This window comes from Sipha flava, unplaced genomic scaffold, assembly GCF_003268045.1.
Source record: "Sipha flava isolate LNK unplaced genomic scaffold, YSA_version1 73_pilon_pilon, whole genome shotgun sequence".
Taxonomy (NCBI): domain Eukaryota; kingdom Metazoa; phylum Arthropoda; class Insecta; order Hemiptera; family Aphididae; genus Sipha; species Sipha flava.
This window is the reverse complement of record NW_020273613.1, coordinates 2,602,362-2,627,576: the sequence shown is the minus strand read 5'-3', so window position 1 is coordinate 2,627,576 and position 25,215 is coordinate 2,602,362. Positions and strand designations below refer to the sequence as shown.

The 25,215-nt window shown below is 24.5% G+C and overlaps 1 protein-coding gene across 1 annotated transcript; it reads right to left on the bottom strand.

Annotated features, from left to right (window-relative positions):
• Positions 1-510: 510 nt before the first annotated feature.
• On the bottom strand, positions 511-25,215 carry LOC112692376. Its single transcript, XM_025567033.1, has 3 exons — positions 24,806-25,215; positions 8,443-8,729; positions 511-708 (listed from the first exon to the last, which is right to left on the bottom strand). The coding sequence occupies exons 2-3, from the start codon at positions 8,710-8,712 to the stop codon at positions 658-660; spliced, it is 321 nt and encodes a 106-aa protein (XP_025422818.1). The 5' UTR covers positions 8,713-8,729; positions 24,806-25,215; the 3' UTR covers positions 511-657.

Here is a 25,215-nt window from a genome sequence, read left to right as displayed (position 1 = left end):
TTGTGTTTAAAAGGGAAATGGTCATGAGTGAGTACTCATCGCTAGAATAGTTGATGGTAATATTATAAATTGAATAAGAAAAATGTATATAGGAGAACGAGTGAAAGAATGAAAATACTAAACATTCAAATATGTTTAGTCAGAGACCTAGGGAATTATCCCGTGGTACCAATAATTTATAAAATCTTGCTGGAGAGGTTGACAATCATAAAATTAACCATGCAGGATAAATTTTATGTCACCGGCGAACATGAGAATTCTTGCATGACGATGGACTGAAGGAGCAGTATTTATATGGACAAATAAATGAGGAGAAAGTACAATAACTTGTAGAACTCTAAAATCTATAGTTAATAATTAAAATCGGTTTTAAAATAAATATTCATCGTAAGGTTAGGTTAATGTCAATAAAATCGCAGCTGAATATGAAAAATAAAGAAAGGAATACACTAAAAAAAAATAATCAATTTCCATAGAGATAATTTATTTTAATTAATAGCCATAATATACAATTTGATATTTATATAGACTTAGAAAAATCCAGGGGTGAATTTAGAAATGAAAAAAGGAGGGTAGACTAGTGATGTGAGTTACTGTCATAATTCGTTGCGCATGTCGATTTGTACGAAATCATTCTTACGTCTGATATGGTTCTACCTAATGTCTAATGGGTGGCTTCAGCCCCAATAGCCTCCTTTGTATTCTCACCTGGAAAAATTAAATACTCAAAATATATTTACATTAATTCATTTTTAGAAGAGTTACATATATATGATGAAATAAAGCAAATTATTTTAATAATAATTCAAATGTACAAACCAACTTTAAAAATAAAGTCTTATATCAATAAATAATAAATAATAATAACCAAAATGTTTACTTAACGCATCTATATCTAATAAAAATTTATTTTAAACTTAAAACAAATTATCTCTATGTAAAACAATTAATTTTTCTTCTTTTATTTTTTCATACTCAATTGCAATTTTATTTACTTTATTTACATTTGACGATACATTTTTAAATCAAAACCAGTCGTACTTTATAAATATAATAATGCTACTGGCTAAATCAATTTTTATTTATTTATTAACTTCTAAACATTAACTATTTGTTTATTTATTTATATACAATTAATAATTACTATCTATTTTTTCGGTAGAGTATGTAACGGTGCCATACTCATATTTCAATCGTTGATAATAATTCTGGGCACGAACCAACATGTCCAAAGTATTTTCCTAACATGTCAAATACAAGAATTCGTCAGGGAAATATTACGTTAGTACGTGGTCGTCAGGTCTTGATGACTTAAAATGGTGACGTCGTTCACATGTCTTGTAAAATAGTTTTATTTTTTTAACAGGCTTTTATTTATGTTTTATGTATTAATACTACGTCCCAATAGGACATGCGTGACCGGATTATTGTATAAATACAGGAAAAATAAATTTATATTTGTATGCTTTTATTTATTAATTAGCTCCTCTGAAATCTACAAATGAAAAAATAATCGTATTCATATTATTAGTAGTCATTACAATACTTCCATACCATTATAACATTAAAATTTATGTTAAAAAATATAAAATCATAATAATTTTGGCATATCATCCAACTATTGATTATTTTATTAAAATTATGTATGAAAATATGTATTTATAGTTAAATATATACGAGTACTTCATATATTTCTTAAATCAATAATCAATAATCCGATAAAAGTGTGTATATTTTAATGAACTATTTATAAATTTGATCAAAAAATAAATCAGAAAAAAAAAATATTTGTTCTATAACTTTTTAAAATTTCTTTCTCTTAGAGTTCACGAAAAAAAAAAACCTTTATATAGTTAAACATTATTTGTTGTAGTTATTCATAAACAAACACAGCATAATCAGATTTTTGTAGGTTGATAAATACTGTACAAATTTGTAATTGTAATTTGTAAATATTTCTTTGGTTTTATTCTCATGGTCAAACTAATTTTAATTAATTATTAAAAATTATTATAAATTAATATATTACATTTTTATACACATTGCGTTAAGATATAACTTCAAAATAACCATAATTTAACTGTGTATTTTGAATGTATTTTGAACATACTAGTCATATTTTATTTAGACGAGAGCTTCAATAAAAGTAATTTTATGATATAACATTGAAAAATAACAGAAATATATTATTTTTATTTTTTTCGAACAGTACAATTCTTTAATTAGTTATGTGATATAATATATTTATTCGATGTATTAATTTATCGATTGTACAACAGTAGATGGACGACTTTTTTTGAAGTACCTGCTATAAAAATGTTTATTTGATAGTTAACCCAATAATGAAATCAATGACGTGTGAAAAATATCAGTACCTACATGGCATACTTAAAGCTTTCTCAATGATCTATGTACCTTAGATTATAGTTTACCAAACTTCTAGCATATAGTCATTAACATGAAAGTTTTTTACTGAGGTTTAAAGATATGCATCTAATTATAAATTATAAAATATTTCTAGAATTTATTTTAGTCATATATCTTATGAAATACGTTCTGTATGAAATGTGCTAAAAATATTTAACACTTATCTGATAATGATATGGTTAAATTCAAAATTTGAAGAAACATCATTGTCAATAGTATAGTTTCAAAAGAACCTAAGTTTTTTTTTTAAAGAGAGAATACATCATTTTTTGCTTTCCAATTAAATTCCATGACATTTTGAATGTTATACAGGTATTTATATAAAATTATTAATATTATATTGTACAATAATTATTAATCATTTTTAAAATTAAAAATATTATATTATAATAATTAACGACATAAAAAAATAAATATTTTATAAATAAAAATTAAATAAATGCTTAGCTTAGAATATTATTGTATTTATACAGTACAACCGATTTTGAATTAAAAATTCATTGCCAGATATATATAAATGTCAATAAAGTCGCTGCTCTATTTTTGACTCCTTGAGTCGCAATTTTATCGACTTTGTTTATCCTTGACGATAATTTTTTAATTTCAAACTAATCATACATTAAAAATATAATAATACTGCAGAATATAAATTTATTTATTTCTATTTATAAACTGTTTGTTTATTTACTTATATATTAATTTTCGAGTGTTAACCATCTATACATATATAATCTTAATTATATTTTATATTATTTTATAATAAATAAAAAATTTTACTAGTAATAATAATATATTTATTTTTATTTTATTACTCATATTTATAACTATATTATATTTATAATTGGATATAAGTAAATATAAATAAATAATTTATTATTAAGAATAAAATATGATTATATTAGTATCCATAATCCAAAAAAAAAAAAAATAATAATCATATTAATACATTGAAGTACAAATTACCAATAAATGAACATTTCTAGTAAACGAATATATTAATTTTGAATATTTGATTATATATGATATAATATTATATAATTAAAATAGTTTATTAGAAGTTTGAAAACATGTTTTCTATTTATATTGGTACGCCATTGCAGAATTCTGATTTCAAAAAAAATAAATATTTTGAATTACGAGTTAGTATTTGTTAATGAGAAATTATGGAACAAAATATTTCTCCAAAATTATAAGTATTTTTATGGATGCATCGTGCATTAGCTGGTTGTCCGGCGGGCTAGTACGGGCCTGCTTCAAAGAGCTTCTCGTGTCAAGTTATTACTACGTGCTATTATTTCACTTTGCAGTATTCGGAAAAATGCTAGCATCAACCCACTGAATCCTATATCTTTGTTACTTAATTTCAACCTCACTCTACTGTATTAATTTTAATTATAGTTATTTATAAAAATCACTAAAATTAAAATATCATTGTAGAAAATTTTTTATAAAAATCAAAATATTTTGTATTTTTCTTATAGAATTTGCTACTAATCAATTAAAGGATAAACTTTCACAGAATTTCGTAACTCTTTTTTTTTTTAACTTAGAATTTTCAACTTTCGGCTTATTGAAATAGCAGAATAAAATAAATGTGGAAAAATGATTAAAGGCAAATTGACGAATGCGAACTGATGAACAATCTTGAATCTAGAAATCGAATACATTTTAATCTATAGATGTAAATGCAGAGGCGTATTTAGAAATGTCTTATGGGGGGGGGGGGGCACAAAAAAAAGTTCAAAGTATACATAGTTATAACTTTTCCATCTCAAAAAACTGTTGTTATTCATAACCAAATAATCAAAATACAAGTTTTTGATGGAAACATAATATTTTATTACACAAATTTATAATAAAACATATTTTTAAATATAATTTTTGTAATTACAATAACTGAAGACGTCTGGGGTGTTTATTAGCATATGCATCAATTACTTCTTCAGGTTTTATAATTATTTCAGGGTGTATATTAAGCAATGCTAATTCATTTAGTCGATGGTATCATATTATCATGATGTACTGATATTCCAGTATTCCACCGTGTGCCCTTGCATGAAAAATAAGAGGGCCTACAATTATAAATAAAGTATAAAATACCGTGAATAGAAGAAGGCATGGGCCCCATGGGCCCACCCCTTAAATATGCCCCTGTATAAATGAATAAATATATTCACCTATATTAATATATTGATGGGTAGTATGGATAGGAGTGATAATATCGACAGAGGTTAAAATATTGATATAAAAACCAATTATTATCGATCACGATAAATATTACAATTTTAGTATCGACAAAAATTTATATAAGTATATACATTTTCAAAAATTATAAATACATATAAAGATAAAAATTTTTTTTGAAAAATGAAAAAACCGTACATTACATGATTGTATTTGGCGATTATACAAGTACGATTTAGTATTCACAAAACGGAAACAACACACGCAAGACGCAACGGACACAATACTCAAAGGTCGACATCAAAACAAAAAATTATGACTGTCGGCAGACCAGAGTCAGCTTCTCACGTGCTGGAGGGACATACGTTATGGCAACCTAAATCGAGGGGTTCGAACAATATATTTGATTTGATTATGACTTACAATTATTATTGGTGTGTGTGAAAAAAATAAAAAAATATTCTATAAGTTTATAGGACCATGATATTATCGTCATATCGAATGATTTTATTGACAGTAAATATTTATCAACGAACTTTATCTATAATAAATATTTATCCATGTATATCGTTGACATCCCTAAGTTTGGGTACTTTTCAAAAACGATAAATTAACTTGCTATAACTTTATCGATATCGTCAATAATAAATCCTATTAAAACTAATTTTAAATATAAAAAAATCCGTCCTCTTCACAAGCTATTATTGATTTGTTGCTATTTTTATTGTGTTTATTATGTTTATTTTATTTACTTTAATATGTATAGAAAATTATCCATGCTGACGCCGGAGGGTTAACATTTATAAGGTAGGGTAAAAAAAAAAATGAGATTTCAGCAAAAAAAAAATAATAATAATAATAATAATAAATAATAGTACCATGTTTACTATGTTTTCAAATTTTAAATAATTACAAAATTATGAAAAAACTAATTTAAAATAATTCTGCTTATGAACAATAATCAATGTTGGGACTTATCTTGATAAATTTATCTAAATAAGTTATCTAGATAGATTTTTTGTCATCTTTTATCTTATCTAGATAAATAACGCTAAGCTATCTAATTAATTATCTAGATAATTGTCTGTATTCTTACCAAGATTAGAGTTATTTTTATTCTTGTACGGAGATGAATCTAACAAATCAGAGATCAACAAAATCGGTTTAGCCGTTCTTGAATTATAACTTCTGTAAATAACCTGACTTTCTTTTATACATATAGATTTTATATTCATAATCATAATTCGTGAATTATTATTAATAAGTAATTATTATTTCTTGGTATGACATTTTGTTTGAATTTTCATATTGGATAAATATTTTTGGTTATTTTAAACTGAATTTCTTATTTTTCCATGGAAGTTCCAAATATAATAGGTATTTGATTTTAATATAAACATGTCACTCATATGCTGAATAGTCATTACTTTCCTCTTGGAACCCGTAAAGTCGTAACTACTTATAGAATAATGAAAATCATCAAATTAATATTATTCGGAAAACAATACTATTAACTTAAAATATTTTTTTATGTATTCTATATTCATCTTGATACGTACAGAGCAAATTTCATTTTTTTTTTTTTTTTGTGTAACATTTTAGTGACTATCATTAAATATTGTACATTATATATTAATACTATTTAATGGTACACTACCTACATTACTACAATAAACATTAAATACCTAGGTACCTATTGATAATAATGATTATAATTAAGTAAATAACATTTTTTGAAAATATCTTTTTTTTTATCTAGATATTTTAATTTTTTTTATCTATTATCTTTATTTAGATGAATTTGGACATATTATCTTTCATCTTTATTTACTTAAATTTTGCCTTATCTATTCCCAACACTGACAGTAACTATATTAATATGTCTAATATTAGACCAGTGGTAAGGCCACATATAAGGACAGATATTATTAGGTAGAGGCCCAATCTGGTCCGTCCTTAGCGCCACCACTAAAATTATCAGATTAATTGATAATTAAACAAATACAAATCAAATACAATAAAAAGCAAAAAATGCATTTATAGGTAAAAAAGGCAACGAAAAAAAATGTTCACCCATTACCTTAAAAATTAAAAGAAACTAATTTTTATTGTTTTCTATTTTTATCCTAAAAAAAAAAAAAAGAAATTTGCCTAAAAATTTGAACCTTAGTAATAACTAATACGTTATTTACTTTAGTTAACAGAATTTAAAATATTCTGCATTTTGAGAGAAAAGAAAAAGCCTATAATTCTTGGTCCTACGCGGCTGAATTTTATTTTTGTCAATCTAATATTTTTCAGACCATTTTAAAAGTAGTAAAAGTTCACCGGACAGTTAATCTGTTGCTTAACTAAAACATCTATAAGATGATAGAAACAAATACTGGTGCTATCATTTCAGTAAGTACAGAAAAATGTACGCCTTTATTACAATTAGGCAAAAAATTAAATTCATCAAATTTTCAGTAATATTTTGGCTTAAGCGGAAATAAAAACCAATAATGTTTGAGTTTGGATATATTTTTTGTTTAAACGTGTATATTTACAAGTTGAAAGAGCTATTAATGTTTCAAATAATTTTATTATTATTTTATTACTATTTATTAAATTTGAATTTGGTCAAATGGTTATATTTTGTTTTCCTCCAAATTTTTTTAAAAATTATGGAAATCTTTGAAACCTCTGGATTTCATCTTTTTTTGTGAAAGGTTTCTACCAGATTCCTGTACAAATTATCTATTAAAGATTTATTTTTTTTCGAATGTAAGAATTAATAATAAGTAAATAAGTAACAATCATCAGAAATAAGTTTCATACAAGAACAAAGAATCCAATTATTAGGAAACATGTGGAGGACAAATGAAGATGATACAAGCAGTATATTGAAGTGGAAATCTACGATAAAAAGACCTCGAAGATGACCAAAAAAAAGATGGTTAGATGTAGCAAAAAAGAACCTTGAACAAATGGGAGTTCAAGAATGGAAAGAATTGGCACAGGATTGAGTAAAATGAAGAGATTTAGTGATGATGGCGAAAACTCTTAGAGAGTACTAAGAACCAGAAGAAGATATTATAATAATAAATAAAATAAGAATATTGTATAAAAATTATGAGGGGTAACAAGGGGAAATAATAATAGAAAAAAAAGAAAAAAAAATTGATAGTTATATCACTTTGTCATTTATTTTAAAAAATTAATTTAATTTACTGTTATTCATTTTATAAAAAAATAGGTGTATTAAAACAATACATTTTTTTTAAAATTATTTCATACTTTATCTCTTAGTTTTTTAAGTTTTAAAACTTTAAAACTGCAATACTAAACAGTTTAGGAGTATTAACTATTATCTTTCTTCCCCACAACCCTTCAAATATTGATCTCTACGTAAAAGGTGTTTTAACTGCAAGTATCAACCTAACGATAATATTATATTATTAAACTCAATAAGCAATAAAATTTTTACAAATTATTGTATTAATAATGCATTATGTGCTTTAAACATTCTAAAACTAATATAAATTATGTTCACATATTATTTTGGGTTATTGAAACTTTACTAAGGAATTTTCTTAAATTGTCACAAGGCGAAGCATTTACAAAATTATTCAGCAATCAATAAAAGTAATTCATGAATAAAAATGCAAAAAGCATTCTGGTTTTTATAAATAAATTACATTGATTAAGATTTTCCATAAAAACCAACGCAATCATATGTAATATAACAAAACAAACTTATTAACTTTTTAATATCAGGAATATGATATTATATATTAATACCATGAGTGATTTTACTCTAGATATTTAAATAAAGTACAATAAGAAACTAACCTGATAATAATCCATATAATTTCCGAACCCCATATGATTGCAAGAACATGTACACGTTTGAAGATGATATTTGAGATCCAAATCTAAGTCGATGTCCTCTCCATCGAACATTCCAGATACATGGCTCCTTTCTCTTTGTTCTGTTGACCTTCTGGAACTTTGTTTTAAGCCACAATTTAGCTCGAATTCGGCACCAGCCAATCTTGTATTCATTCGTACACAAGATGATAACTGGCGACCACATCGTTCTTGTAATAATTGTTCAACCATAATCGTTAGCTAACTTTCTATTAACAAAAATAATAATAAATAAATTTCCAAAAAGAGAGTAAAAAAGTATTTTGTATTGTACACATATTACACAATTCAACTTATTAATATATACTGTTAAATGCATAGCTTACAACTGATTACATTGTAGCATAATATTATATAATTCGTGGTTTACCAAATAGATGACTTAATCTACTATAAACTCCTAGAAGACCATATGAATTCATATATTCTAAATCATATAATTGTAAAATATAGTATTATTTGTTTAATTTTGATAAATTTATAGTTTAAGAGTTTCAATAATTATAAAATAATTTTATATAACAGCAAACCATGTATTCAAATCAGTAGATTTTTTTTACGAGACAAACTGAATAGGTATAGTAAAAGTTAAATTTTTTATTTTCTATAAGTTATTTCAGAAAATGTAAAACAAATTTATACATTTTAAATAAAACTAGTTATTTTTTTGGATAGTAAAAATTGAAGTAGATAAAGTATAAACAGTTCACTACGATTTTTATTTGGTAATGAAAAATGTATATTACATACATTTTACTTAGATCCAAAAAGTTTTTTTATAACAGTATTTTTTACTTTTAATCATAGATACTTGTCACTACTTGCTAAGTTGCTAAAATCAAGAAATCAAAATTTTAAAATACAAGTGCAATTTTTACTTAATTACACAGACATTTTAAACTCATAAGTAATTGTCTTAGAAATTAAACAAAATTGTTTTAAATCTTTCAATTAATTATTTTTTATAATCGTCAAATAAATAAAAAAACAACAATGGATATATTATGTAGTCAAAACACAAAAATTAATAAGTTTACAATATATATATATATATACTAGTACACAATATATACGTATTCAAGCATAAGTATATACATGTATATTTTGTAATATTTTTAAAAATTATTGAAAAATATATTGCTTTTCAGAGTTTTCAAGTATAGTTATTGGTTTCCACCCAACATGCGAAACAAATAAACCATTAATTTCTAGCTTGCATGAAATGTGATGATTGTATGAAATGTAATCGATCCCTTCAAACTTTATTTGAGGACAAAATACAGAGAGGAAGATACAAGAGAGAGCATTTGTTTGTCTCTAAAAGCACTACCGTTAGGTTAATAGTTCATTAACATTTCAGTATGAAAATTTCTATCGATCACGTATTATAAGCACTAAATACTAATAATATGTGTATCGAATAAAATGTTCAAGCTGATAAAAATAGATAGTCAATTCTTATGTATAAAATTACAACACTCTATTGAAAATAACTATGCTGTAGTGTACAACAATTAGTTCATATTATTACCATTAACTTTATAATTTTAATAATAATATATAACAAATTGTTAAAATTAATTTAATATACAATGTTTTGTGTTTATATTGATATAATATCTTAAACTTTAAATATTTAAGTACTATAATTTTATTATGTAATGATCGTAAAAAAACAGTCATAATTTAACATATAAAAATTATAAAAAGCCTTTATGTTATAAATAAAAATTAAAATGTTGCTAGATTATGAGTGAAATGTAAAATTTATTGATTTGATCAAATTACGTGTGTTATTTTTATTTCTACGCAATATTTTAACCAAAATGAATATACTAATCATCATAACCATGGATGTAAAATATAGGAAATTGTATCTAGTTAATGCCATATTAATAATAATTTAAGAAGAGTCATATTTTATTTGTCTCAAAAGTTTTATAAAAAATTAAGAATAACACAGGAAATTGTAAAAAACTTCGACCGATATCGAAATTCAAATCTCGCATTGCCTTTTATTTTAACACGCACTATTTAATTTTTGTGTCTATGTACACGATTTCGACTATAAAAATTACTCCGATCATCAAGGTCATTAAATGTAGCTAATAGGAAACTTTAACCTTTTGGTACTTTCTGGTAGTAATTTTATGACTTTTCCATTTTTTTATTATAAATACAGAAAACTGATAAAACAATTTTAAAACTAGTAAATTCACGACATACCGAATTCTCTATCACAATTCAAAAAATAATAGCCGTAATGAGTTAAATGTTTACTAAACAGTAACATCGGTTTTTATAAAATTTACAATCATATTTATATCTTTTAATGGTAACAACTTTCAATAGATACAAACTTTTTTTTAAATACTTATAAGTATTTAAAAATATCATATGTCGATAGTATTTTTTTGTTGTGTTAAGTTAGAAATATCTCGATAATGGATAATGATATTCATCATATATATCATAGTTAATGAAAAAAATATGGAGTATTAACTAAAATAAAATTTTAAATGCATTTGAACATTAAACTTTAATAAAACGATAAAAATCTCAAAATTCATTCATTTTGTTTGTTAATAATTAATGTACTTTTTTATATACTAAATAACTTTAAATTTTGGATCACAGCCCATTCTGTAAAAAATGAGATAACATTTTGAAAATTAAATACCAGATTTTTCGAAACGTTTTCTTGGAAGCAAAAAATAGAATGAAATTATTGGAAGGTCGCAAAAAAGTTTTATGAGCGCTACAATATGAAATATTTTCGTATTCTGATATTTCAATAAACTTTCATTAAACGATATTAATTATTTAGTTAAAGACATTTCACAGTTTTTAAATATTCTCATGATATTTGTGCTGCTTATAAGTACTTAACATTTTCGATTTTCTCAAAACTTAGATACCTTTTTTTGTGAAAGTTAGAATATCATAATTTTAATCTACCTTCTAAAAAAATATTTTTTGTATTTTAATAACCATTTTTAGGAATATAAATTGATCTATCCGACTTCTTATACTCCGATTCGTTTTTCCAAGAGCAATAGTATAATTGTTTAATGTTAAAAAATACCACTAGATAGGAGTATCATTCACCAATCATAAGCTTTACAACTAATTTTCCATATTATTACATCAATTATACTTCATTAAAAATGTAATTTATTTTATAAACGCGAAAAGTTAGGGAAGAGCATTCAAGATCATATATTAGAGTGTTGATACTATACAATCCCACGATGATGACGTGGAAAGGATGTGGGCTGTTTAGAATTTGCAAGTGGAAAAATATATGCGACGATACTAGTTTTTAACCCTCGCCCTACGCGCCCGAATGTTGACGCGTACATCCCTGATTTTACACAAATCCTGTTGCCGGTATCCGAGTAGTACACGACCGAGGAGAGGTAAATCGCCAGAGCCGTATGCTATTCATGTGCCGCACATCCATATGCCTCCATATGTCGTCCCGAGCCATGCATAGGGTTATAGGTTTGTACGATGTGGTCTCCCCTGCTGAAATGCTGTGAGCAATGTGAAAGGCAACTTACTCGCATGCGTTGGCGATGCCATTAAAACGGGAAGCCCCTCGAAAATGATGACCAAATACCGACCTATTCTTTGGCCCGGTCGACTGTGATGGCAGACCAGTGATCGTTGTTCCGGGGAGCCGTTCGACACAAGACCACGTTGGCGATGGTGGTGGGAAGGAATGCGAAAATCTCGAATGAAAATAAATGCGCTGGTATTGGTTAGGAATGTCCACAGGAAATCGCTGAATTAACGCGTCTTATATTTTCACTCTCTATTTTAGTAGTGGTGCGTATCTCTGTTGTACGGTTGAGAAGAGACGAAACACCCCAACAATTATGACACAACTACTTGATATGTTTAAATTATTAAAATAAATTATTATTATATTTTCACATAAATCAAATATAAGTTGAATTTATTTTATATCTAAATAAATAACTAGTACAATTTTTATTTATATCTAAATAATTCTATTGTAACACAGAAGTGGGTGATGAATATGATATTTTTCATATAATAATGATAAAAATATAAAGGAATTAATTTCCTAAATTTAAATTATTATTGAACTTTTGCATATTGTTTGTTCTCGGTTGAGTGAATCATCCGAATTACTCATTATTAAATAAATATTTTTTTAAGTACACTCGTAAATCAAAACAATTGTTTTATTCAAATATCTTTTTCAATTTTAGAAAAAAAATTAAAATCTACTGGAAGTTTTAATAAACATGATAATAGGAAATGCACTGCACCAAAAGTGTATTACTACACACTTCTATCCATTCCAAATCCCGGATCTCACCCGACACCTGTATAACGCCTCTTTTTTATAGCTATATAAAAAATTAAAATAACCTTTCATATGAAGACTTAAATGTTTATTTATGCTTTGAATAATAAAATTTACTTATACTATTAAGTATAATTATAACTTGAGTCCGAAATACCCGTGGCCTGGTATTTTATAATACTTTATAAATAATATACATAATCGTTAAAAATTAATAAATTACAATTAGATAGTAACTTGCATACTAATATTATTAAGCCAGAAAAAACTTAATGCTTAATATGCTATAATAAATTTTATTTTGGACTTTATTATAATGGCCAGTTAAGAATTATAAAAATAATTTTGTATTTTGCACACCATCCTATGTTTTACATGTTAAATAAATTATGGTAGTTTTAATATTGAAATATTTAAATAATTTTATTTATATCAGTAAGCTTAATTAATACTCGTGAATTTATCACATTAAAAGTACAAAAAATCCTGATTTAAATATTGTTAAAAAATATTTTCGTTAAATAGAAGGTAAAATTATAAATTTCAGTTATAATTTTGTTATGAAATAAATTGAAAAAAATAAGTAATTATAATTCATAAAACATATTTCATTTTATTTCTCATGCAGTTTTTTTTTTTATATTCTGATATACAAAATACCTTAAAACTCAAGTGACAATGGTGAAAAAAAAATGTTTAAAATAAAATGAACCAATAGTTGAAATATGTATTATAATAAAAAACAAAGGTATCAGATATTTAATGATATATATTTTTTTTTTTTTTAGTCGTTACCGATCATTTAATTATTAGTCGATATAAGATTTATTTTTAGAAAATTATGATTAAATATCATCATCAGCACAACAATAATATAGAAAAAGACTAAACGACTTCCTGTCAAATTTTCTACGTCAAAAAGTTCCATTAATCATTTTACAGTAATTTGGTGTTAAGAACTTTGGCTGTTATAAGAATTGAAGTTCAAAAAAGGTTAATTTTTTAAAATCTGAGTAAAGCTTAGAAAATTTAGAATTAGTATTAATTTATGTAATATTAATTTATAAAATGTACATTCACATTTCTTTGGCAATATTTATCTTATCGTAAGTGTAACTTTAAGAGCAGGGGTGGCCTTTAAGAGACTTGTGATTGACTTCTGAGTTTTTCTAAGTTATCACGATCGATCAAAAAAAGAAGTTTTTAACTGAACAAAATTATATTTTATATATATACATGTTACACTTCTTTTATTTATTCTATTTATAATATCAATAAGTAATAATAAATTGAATTCTACAATTTTACATAAAATATGTTTTAATATATATTTTATCAATTTATACGAAGCAATAATTATCGTTATTTAATACGGAATATACATTAGATGATGTATAATATACCTACATAACTATTCAATCACAATGTATAATTTTGTTTTTCATAATTATTTATTACTATTCATTATTATCATATATATTCTTTATTAGTTGTTATTATTTGAATTTTATTTGTAGTTGAATAATGATATTAAAATTTACGGAAAATAAATAAATATTTTAACTGTTTTCAGAAAGAATTCAAAAAGAATGAAAGGAAGTCATGATCAACTCGAGTTCATATTGTGATTAACCTGTTTGCCACACCTGTTTTAGAGTACAGCTAATTTTTAAAAATTGTCAAAGAAAATTCCTAAATACCATAGTTATAATAAATTATTTTTCAATTTTGTATGAAAAGTTTTATATTTAAATATGATAATGAATTCAAAGTAAATAAAAATTTAGAATTTTACCTCTTTCACAATTGTTGTGACGTCGGTAAATGTGGCAATTCAAACTCTTATTAAGTACATAAAACTATATAAAGCTATATGAAGAAGAATAAGCAGTTTCTATAAAGAATCATGTACTTGGAATGAAACGTATTAACAATAGGTCATTATAAAATAAAGATAGATAAATATAAAAGGAAATCAGATGTTAACATACGTTATCAACTACAATTGGTTGGATAAATATAATATATAGTTCATTTTCGTAATTTTTAAGGGCTTCGATAATATTATTTCAAATAAAATATGATGAAGTCGCATTATACTTCATACGAGTAGATGAATGTTAATAAACTTTAAAGCAAAAATAAATGACACAATTTGAAGTGTGATTCTTAGTTAATTTGTCTTTATAATTTTGTTATTCAGAAATTTATACATATTTAAAAACTATTGATTATATGTTAAAATATTAAGTCATAAATTAGTAATTAGTAAAATATTATAAAAAATTAAATTAGAAAATACATACATTTTTTTAGAAATTATAAAAAAATATAGATGAATACGTGATTATTAAATAATATGTGATGAATATAAAGTTATTATTTTAAAATAACATTTCATTGACTTCAGCGTTCATAAATAAAGTACTTAATTTATATTATTTTCTTAAAAAATAAATATTATTGAATTATTATAGCCATAAACACTTAAAAAAATCGATTTGAAGCTACATCAATTAAGTTGATTAAAACGTTCAATTATTTGTAAACACAATGTACCTACCTAACTTGCATAGTATAAATGTATCGAACAATAATCATAGAAACTAAAAACTATAAAAATCCAAAACTCTTAAAACACCGTTATAATTGTTAATTAAAAATGTTCGTAATCAAAAGCCATGCAACATTTAAAAAAAATAATAAGATTAAATTAAAAGACCACAAAATTTTTATATAATTTTCTACCGTTTAAAATTAATATCGATTTTTCACCAACTTAAGGTAGTTTAAATTTATTTTATGAATTTATTTAAAAAATGTTTTTGATTAAGTGAATTATTTTATTCTAGATAACTAAGAAACATACATTATCTTGTGGTAAAAATTGTCATAATATAAAAACAAAATATAAGTTATCTTTTGGAACGGTAAAACAAATAATTCAATAAAATTCGATTATTACTCATGAAGATAAAAATTTTTATAAATTATATAATATTAGATTCAAATAAAACAGTTTTATAGTTGATTAATTTCTTATTAAACTTTTAAGGTAATAAAATATCCTGATTTAATACTTATATCCTAGATTTAAACATACATTTTTATTTATAGTTCAATAAATAGTCTGCATAGCATCGAGATTATCATCATTACTGGTCTTATCAGTCATTGGGTAATGTACTCCCAGCAGCTGTATTTCCCACCTTCAGAGAAGATAAATGTCGGTATAGCACCAGCGACAGCTAATCGGCAAATGCTAATTTGAAATTAATTAATATTGAGTATAGATTATGTAGTATTAACTATTATAAACCATGATCAAAAATATTTGAAAAAATGGTTGGACGACGGATTGACCTACATAGAAATCGGCACAACTGATGTTTGAAATTGTTCGTTGTCAAATGTGTTATTTCTTTGATATGAGTATACATTTAATAAGTTTTCATATTAATAATATTGTTTTTGTCAGAAAAGTAAAGATGGTGCAGTTGTACACAATTGTAATTAAAATGAAGTAAACAGTTCAATAATTAAACTACATAATAGTCTATATATCGGGTACGAGTTGAAAACTATTACTTGATTATTAATGTACCGTTGGATTATTAATTAGTCTGTTTTTTCATTCTTATCTTTTGAACTTATTTTTAATGTAGTTTTATGGTAGCACTTTAAACTTTATATTTTACACTGTCTAAAATTTAAACAAAAAACAAATGAACGACAATTTTTATGAAATTCAAACAGTAGTCATTTTAACTTTGCAATTTAATTCTAAACAAAGAAATGGAGTTCAGTTTTAAATTTTAATTACTTATTATGAATAAAATGTCGAAAACTAAAATAAATCTATAAAAAATAGCAAAAATTACTATTAAAATACTAAAATATAACGTTTTTTTTTTTTTTTTTATAATTTCCAAGACTTAATTTATTTTACAATTTTTACAAAATTAAAATTTGACAAATTTAATATGTTTAAACTTCAAAGTACCTACGGAAAGAGGAATTGATTTTCCTTTGAAACAATTTCTTAAAAACAACTTTCTTTAGAATAGAACTATAGAAAAATTAGTTTAATTAAATTTAACAAATAACTTAGATAGTGATGTACAAATGAGGAGAATTCGAGATAAATTCCTTCCAAGGACAAAAAAAAAATCAGTTTTTATTTGATGAAAATTAAAAATATGTACATTATTAAAATTTTAATGTGTATTTATTAAATACTATTTTAAATACTATTTAAAATGTAGTACTTGTCTACAATAATGAAATTATATTGATATAAGAACTATGTATAACATTTAATCCCCTGTCCCCCATAAGAAAATTGAATGTTCACCATTGAACATAGGATTGAATAATATCAAACATTTTAGATGTTAATTCATTCTTTTGGTCTCTCAACTATTTTAATGTACCTACTCAAAAATATATATACGTAGATACATTAAACTAATTGCTATAGACTATTAAATGATGATTTACGAAAAATAATGTTTTTTAATTTTAAATTAAGCCTTAAGAAATTATTAAACATTATGAATTGCATTCTAAAAGTTTAAATTTATTTAATTAGAAATATAGAGTATAGCCTTTTAGGATCTATGTTAATACATATCTAGATAAAAATATTTATTATCTATTTATCTTAGATGAATATTTTAGTTATCTACTGTTTATTTATCTAGATATTATTTTTATGTAAAATATATATAATTATTAATAATTAATCACTAATTATATAATTATTATTTAATAAAATATATTATAGATGTTAATATGTATTTAATACTTTGAGAGTTTCGGGAACTAAGAGGATTTAGTCACGTCTGAATAACTGCGAAAAAATATTCAATAGGTGATGAATATTTTTAGTTAAATTTAATATTATTAAAAAGGTATCCATACTTTTTCCTAGATTTCGATAAACATTTACAACAATGTTTTCCAACTTTTTTATTATCACGGACCACTTCGATAATATTTTATAGTTCACGAATCGCCTTGATTTTACAAAACTAGGAAGACCTTTTTTTGCTCACTACAAAAATATACAAAATTAATCAAAAAATTAAAAACGCGCTGTGTGGTAAGCAATCGTATAACGAGTGCATACTGAATCAATATCCATAAACCATTATTAATCGGTACTCTCAAAGTATAAATAATATATATTATAAATATAAATTAAATTAATTTATTATTAATATATTTAATAATAAATTTATAAACATATTTTTTTTATACATTATATTTTTATTTATATACTATATAAGCAACAATGTTTGCAGTTGACAAAAGTATTATCGGTCACAATAATAATATTATTTATTTCTCTGATAACTATACACACTTATAATAGTGAAAAATACTTATCGGTCGTCAGCAGCAATAACAATAATAATATTATATGGTTCCTCAATAAGTCTTTTTCACTACTTAAAAAAAAAAAATAGTAATCGTTTCTTATAGAAATCAAAGAAAATATCTATGGGACCGCGGACCACCTATGATTAAGGATTAAAAATTGAATGTGTATCTAATGTCAGTTTTAAAAACTCTTTAATAGTGTAATTATAATATATTTGTTATTAGTTTAAACTGTAAAGTATTTCGAAACGTTCATTTTACTTTCAAGTTGTACTTGCAATCGATAATATAATGTAATATTTGATAAAGATTTTAATTATATTTAATAATATTTGTCTATAAATATATAATTATGTTATAATAATTTATAAAATCAATAAAAATATAATGGTTATATTTTATTTTAACATGAAATATAAATATTATAATTAATAAGTGAAACCAAAATGTATAGATAATTAAACTAAAATTAACTATGGATAAATTTTTGATCATATCGAGGATTTTAATTGTTAAATTGTATTACAATAAGAATTCATTTTTGAAAAATGTATTCCAAAATGCACCATAATAATTAATTATACGATGGTTTAAGTATTAATATTATTGAATAATTAATTTCTCATTTTATTATTTTTCAATTCTTATACTTACCTATATTTATAAATAATTGTACTTTAGGTTTTATAATCAATTAATCGAATAAACATTAATAATTAATAAAATTATTGAACTATATAAAGCTATATATTAAATATATTTCTATTCCATGAGTAACTTGTAGAATTATTATTGAAATTATTATAAATTTCAATACCGAAGAGGAATTTATTTCTATTTTACATTTCCACCACAAGAAAACCGAAGACTATCTTAATTAATTTTTACTACAATACAATCGATATCTCTTACATCACATCTTTCCCCTTTTTTTCGTTTATTATTTTATTCAGTTAAAATATGCTGAGTCGACTTTTTTCTTTTATGAGTTGAAATAAAATACAATAGTTTTTAAATTGAAAAATAAGAAAATACATTAATCAACCAATCTAAAAACCTGTAAAATACCAGATGAAAAAATGTCAATAAATTGAATAAAATAAATTGTCAAACAGCAGTTGGAAATATTAATTTAAGTGCTGAATACTTCGTGTACTTATTGAACATTTAGTGTTAAATGAGATTCCAAATTCTTTTTTTTTTAATTAAACTATCTTTATTTAAAATAAATCATTATAGCATGACGATTATTTTGTATTAGTTAATATTATTAATTTTTTCATTAAATATAATAAATATTGTTTTTGTATTAAATATAATATTTGTTTTGATTAATTCAGGGCCGGTATTTATATGCTAAATGAGCTACAAGTTTGAACTATAGTCGATAGATCCGAAATAAAAAATGTTGTTTTGCATAGTTTTGCATATTTTGTCATTTTTTGGCTACCAGTTCAGGTATATGGTTATTTCCAGTAGAGTTAATAAATGGGATTTTATTTTTATTACGGAAAAAATGAGAGTTTGGAACATTTGGAGACATTTAAACTATGATCATTTAGGGTGTACCATTTTAAAAAAACTATTTAGTTCGTCTTGTTGTTTATTTCCTTACAGATTGCTCGGTATTACAATATGGTGCAATCTATAAGGAAATAAATTGTATAGTATATTTTAAAATCATCAGCAAAAAGCTTAAATTTTCTATATTTAAAACAACTATCAGTATCAATTAAATATAATAAGAATAACCATGGGGATAGATGTTAGATGTAGAGATACACCAAACGTAACAGGAAATTTAAAAGAAAAATATCCATTAACTAATACTTGTTGAAAACATGTTGTCAAGTATGATCTGAACCACTTTAAGAAATTTCCGGATATTTCGATTGCGTTTAATTTTAAAATAAGGATGTTATGATTCACTGAGTCGAGTGCTTTTCGGATATCCGTATTTATAAAATCAACTTGAATACTAGTCTCCGCGGGTTCTAATAAATCCATGTAAAACATAAGAGTTAAGTTTCTGTAGACAATTTGATTAAAAAAAAAGTACATTTTTTAGTGATCGTGAAAGTGGTGGCTTTAGTTGTTTTTAAAATAATTTGAGGAGTGATGATAACTTAGAAATAAGTCTACATTTAGATACAGAAAACTTACAGCCGGTTTTTATGAGTTGGAATAACATAACTAAGTTTTAAAAGAAACGGAAAATTTTCACTATTTAGTGACCAGTTGAAAAGAATTTGTATTGGAAAAGATAATGTATGTCAACATGATTTTAAGAAAACTTCAGAATCTCCATCTGAGCCCGAAATAAATTTAAAAGTTAGTTCTTCACATCTGAAATATATATCGGATATAAAAATTTTCAGAGATGGTAGATCGATCATATCAGGAATAGAATGTTTAAAATAATTAGTATTTGGATTATTATTTATGTATACTAAGCTAAAAAGTTCTTTAAACAAATCGGCTATTCTATGATCACCGGTCTTAGGGATATTATTTAACTCCATTACTGGTATATCATTATCTTTTTTGGGCTTTTAATATATATTTATATAGTTTATTACTATAACCAGGGTCGTAGTGACCTAATATTGCGACCGGGACGAAACTTTAAAATACGGCCTTAAATATTTTAGTTTATAAAAAAAACGAAATATTTTTTATAAATGTAATACAAATAATGATTTTTTTCTTATAATTATGTAAGCGTTAATTAATTTTATTTAACTCAATAACTTATTAAAATATTAATATATATATATATATATATAATAATTATAAGTAGATTTATAGGTACAACATAATAATGTTTTATAAGTTAAATAAGTAATTATATAAATATTGGTACATAATATTGTTTTTACTTATAAGTAACAATTAAATTGCAAATTTTTAATTTTTGCTTTCTCCCGGGAATTGCTCTCCTGGCATAGGCACTTCTTGCCAACTTTCTACGGCCCTGAATATACCATAATGGGAATGCAAAATTAACATTTTTAAATTTGGGGATAAGTTTGTGTATAGCATCAGATTAAATTGTAAAAACTTTCAACGACTGATGTAAGTGTAGGTTGATTTAAGAGAATATAATTCCACTTTATTGAACATAAATGGTGGTTCATGATATTGTAATTTTCTCGGGAAAAATTAAGTTCAACATTTTGTTTCTTGAGTGTTTTATTTAAGTTACAATTTGGACCGACTATTTAGAGGGACAGGTGATACAAATTTTCCTTAACCAATGGAATAATATTTTTTGCAGCTGTTATATCTGGTTTATTTAGAAAAAAATTTACTCAAGGATATTGCCACGTTGTTTTTTTATGAAATTAAATTAAATTAGTTCCTGTAATACTATTGATTCTTATAATATGCCTGCTTTGTTGCTTCTTAGCCCATCAATTCGGAAGGGATATTAACGGGACAATGTTATTACTTATCACTATCTAGCATTAAAAATCTGATTTATAATTTATTATTGCATTCATTTGCATATAAAAAACACTAAAAAACTAATTATAAATTGAAATTAGTATGTTACTGGTTTTTTAAGCATCAATTATAATTTATAATAAAAATATAATATAAAATCGATATTTATAATATTTAACTTCTATCTATGCATCTAAATACACTAGTATTAAAATGAAAATATTTGAATGGTACAATAAAACCATATTTCAAATGTACTTTGAACACGTGTAATCTTTAGAGTACCTACTGGGTACTACTGCATTGCGTCGACTGGTATGATTGACACGATATAACTTTAACGTTCTGTCTAAAATCGATTTTAGTACTCTCCATAATGTAATTATGAAAATACAACTACCATTTAGGAATAAATAAATGTTCAACTATATCGTATATAATTTAATCTCTATGGTGAAATTAAATTTTCATTGCTAAACTAAATGTAAAAACGAATGAAAATTTAAAACCGATTTAAAATAAAATGTCTTATAATTCTTTCTCACAGAGCTCTATAAATACTTTTATACTTATAGTAATTATCTTATAAATATAAATCCTATCAGAATAATTAAAAATTAAATATAAGAATTAATTTTTTAATTAATTGCTAAAATATTTGTTCTCGGTTCATATTTTTTCAAGGATTAATAATAATAATGAAATTAATTTTTTAGAATAGTTCGCAACTAAAGAAACATTTATTTTTCGTGTTAATCTTAATTTTTTTGCTTCCATTAATAATTAAATAATTAATCCACAGTATAAGATATTTAAAATAAAGAATATTTTAATTCCCTTAAAGGTTCGAAATGCAATAAATAAATATTCAATAGAACATTTACTGCCTAAAAACTGTTTAATCGATTCATTCTTTGAGGAATTAATTTTACATCTACAGAATATCATATCTAGGTAAACTGAAAAGTTAGATTTATTTCTAGTTTATTGTACTTTAACGATTTTTTTTTTTAAATACAACTTCAAAGTAGTAATTACAATATTTCAAAAAAATGTATTTTAATTTCAATATATTGTAAATTTATATATATAGTATAGATAATTATGCTAAAACATAATATAAAAAAATAAATAATAATATATAAAAATATTAATCACCAGTAATAAATTGCATATATTAAGTTTCAGAAACTCACCATAATAAAAATAAACATAGTACAAAATGAGTGTTTTCAATTTTCAATTTATGATCTCATACATGGCTTTATACATATGTTTATATTTTGTACATATGGTATAAATAATTTATATTCATTTATTATCAGTTATTTATCTTTGTTTTATAGATACAATGAAATATTCTAAATTATATAAATGCTTATATTATTGCGAATTTTCACATCACAGATATTTATTAAGATCAATTATTATATTATATATAGAGATAAAATAAATGTATGTGTGCAGGCGAAATATACAAAAACTTATTTTAGTGCTTACCAATATATAAGCGATTTAAAAGTAAATTAATTTAAATAATATTCATATATTATTTTAATGTTATGTTAATATAACATAACTTTATATTATAAGTTAATACAATTTTTAATTATATAAGTATTCATTAATTGTTTAGTTTTTTTTTACTCAAAGTTTTAAATTATTAGATTAAAATTAAAATTTTAGAAATGTTGTGCATTTGTCAGTTCATTGATAAATGATGCATACGATTTCAATACTACTTAACACTTTTTTTTTATCAAAAAATTTATATTCACAAAAATATTAAATAAAAAAAGGATAAATTCTTGAATTATGTATAAAATACTTGATATTGATTGTCGAGTATAATTAAAATTATAAATATAAGAAATTATAACAAATAAAGCATCTGATAAATACCTATAATTTGTCTATAATATATTTATAATTCTGGAAATAATTACAAATTTTTCTATTATAAAATAAAATAAATAAGGTAATAAAATATGAATATAAATGTAATATATCAATATAAATATAATATATAAATTATACATACAAATATCAAAATAATTTATTTAAATTAATTTTTCAGAAATTTTATTTTATTTTACCATTTTACAAGAATTTGTCGAAACGATTAAAAATTTAAATTTTTAATTTAATTTTTAAATTAATTTTGAAAACAGTTGAATTACAAAACTCAATTGAATTTTTTCTAATTGAATATTAATAATAGGATTTAAAAAATAATCTGAACTCAAAACATTGTTTCTGTAAATTTAATATATGCCAATTTAAATTGTTTTTGAAAACTTTTTTACACGTTTAACTTTTAATTAGTATAATTTATAAACTATGTCCAATATAAATATATATATTGGAATAGATATTGGAATAAGAATTTATCATATATATATATATAATAAATATACATATTAGAGATGTATCATTCGTTTGTTATAAGTATCTTAAAACAGTTATATTTTATAAAAAACTTATAAATCATTAATTCTTTTGGAACACAACCTACGTACCTAAAATGTCATTGAGACACTTACGTTTTGTTTTTCATTCGGTATTGAATTTTTTTTTTATATTTGAAATTCCGGTTCTCGATAATGTTAGTGTTACGTACTCACAATAACCGATAGACGAATTTTTAATGCGAGATTAATGAATCCCCAGTCTATAAGATTTTAATTTTTTATTTTTTTTTTCGATGTGATATGCCGACACACAATGTGTTATGTACCTACTGTATGGTTTTCAACCGTTACGTTTTTAGGCGTTGTGGATCATGTACAAATGTACTGACGCGTAAGCGACGGCATCGAATATATTTGACTTTTGATAATTATTAAATTAATTTATATTATTAATCGAATTAATTAATTCTGGGGTGAGAACAATCGGGACGAAGTCGTTCGTCGTGCCGAAATCTTTCTGCCGAACAGATCAAAACGGTAGCCGGGTAATGAGATATGTGGAACGTCTAAACACAGGGTGTGTGGAAACGGACGTTCTCGCGGCGAACAACAGTCGCGCCTGAGAGGTGGCGGCCGAAGGGGTTGACAGTGTTGAAAATACGCTTGGGCGCGCGCGGGGCAAAGCCGACGGAAAAACACTCACCCAGCGCCGAGCGAACCCTTTGCCCGAATGTTGGCGTTCGGCGACAACGGCCGTACGTTCGCATGCCGGGCCAACGCCGGCGGAGCAGCAGCAGCGTCGAGGGGGCACCGGGACGGCCGCGGGCGGTTACCACGTGCGACGACGGTGCGCCCCCGGGACGCGCGTGGTGAGCGACCGAGTGGCGCGAAGTCGTCCGAAGACGGTGCTGAGGCGTACAGCGGCCGGGGGCACGTGCGCGCACGGAGACGTGTGTCGTGCGACTCGGCGGCGGCGGCGAGGATAATCGAGCGACGTGCACAGCCGGAGGACCCCGTGTGCGCGGTGTGGCCGTGCCGCACAACGACTGAACGCGGTGACACGACGCCGCGGATGGTAGCGTCGACGGCGGCAGGAATCGGCGGTGTTACGTG

Bases quoted from the DNA above. Each gene is read 5' to 3' on its own strand.
- LOC112692376 (XM_025567033.1), bottom strand. From the start codon at position 8,712: ATGGTTGAACAATTATTACAAGAACGATGTGGTCGCCAGTTATCATCT. The intron at 709-8,442 runs GTTAGTTTCTTA...TAATTTTTCCAG, and splicing joins ATTATATGGATTATTATCAG to GTGAGAATACAAAGGAGGCT.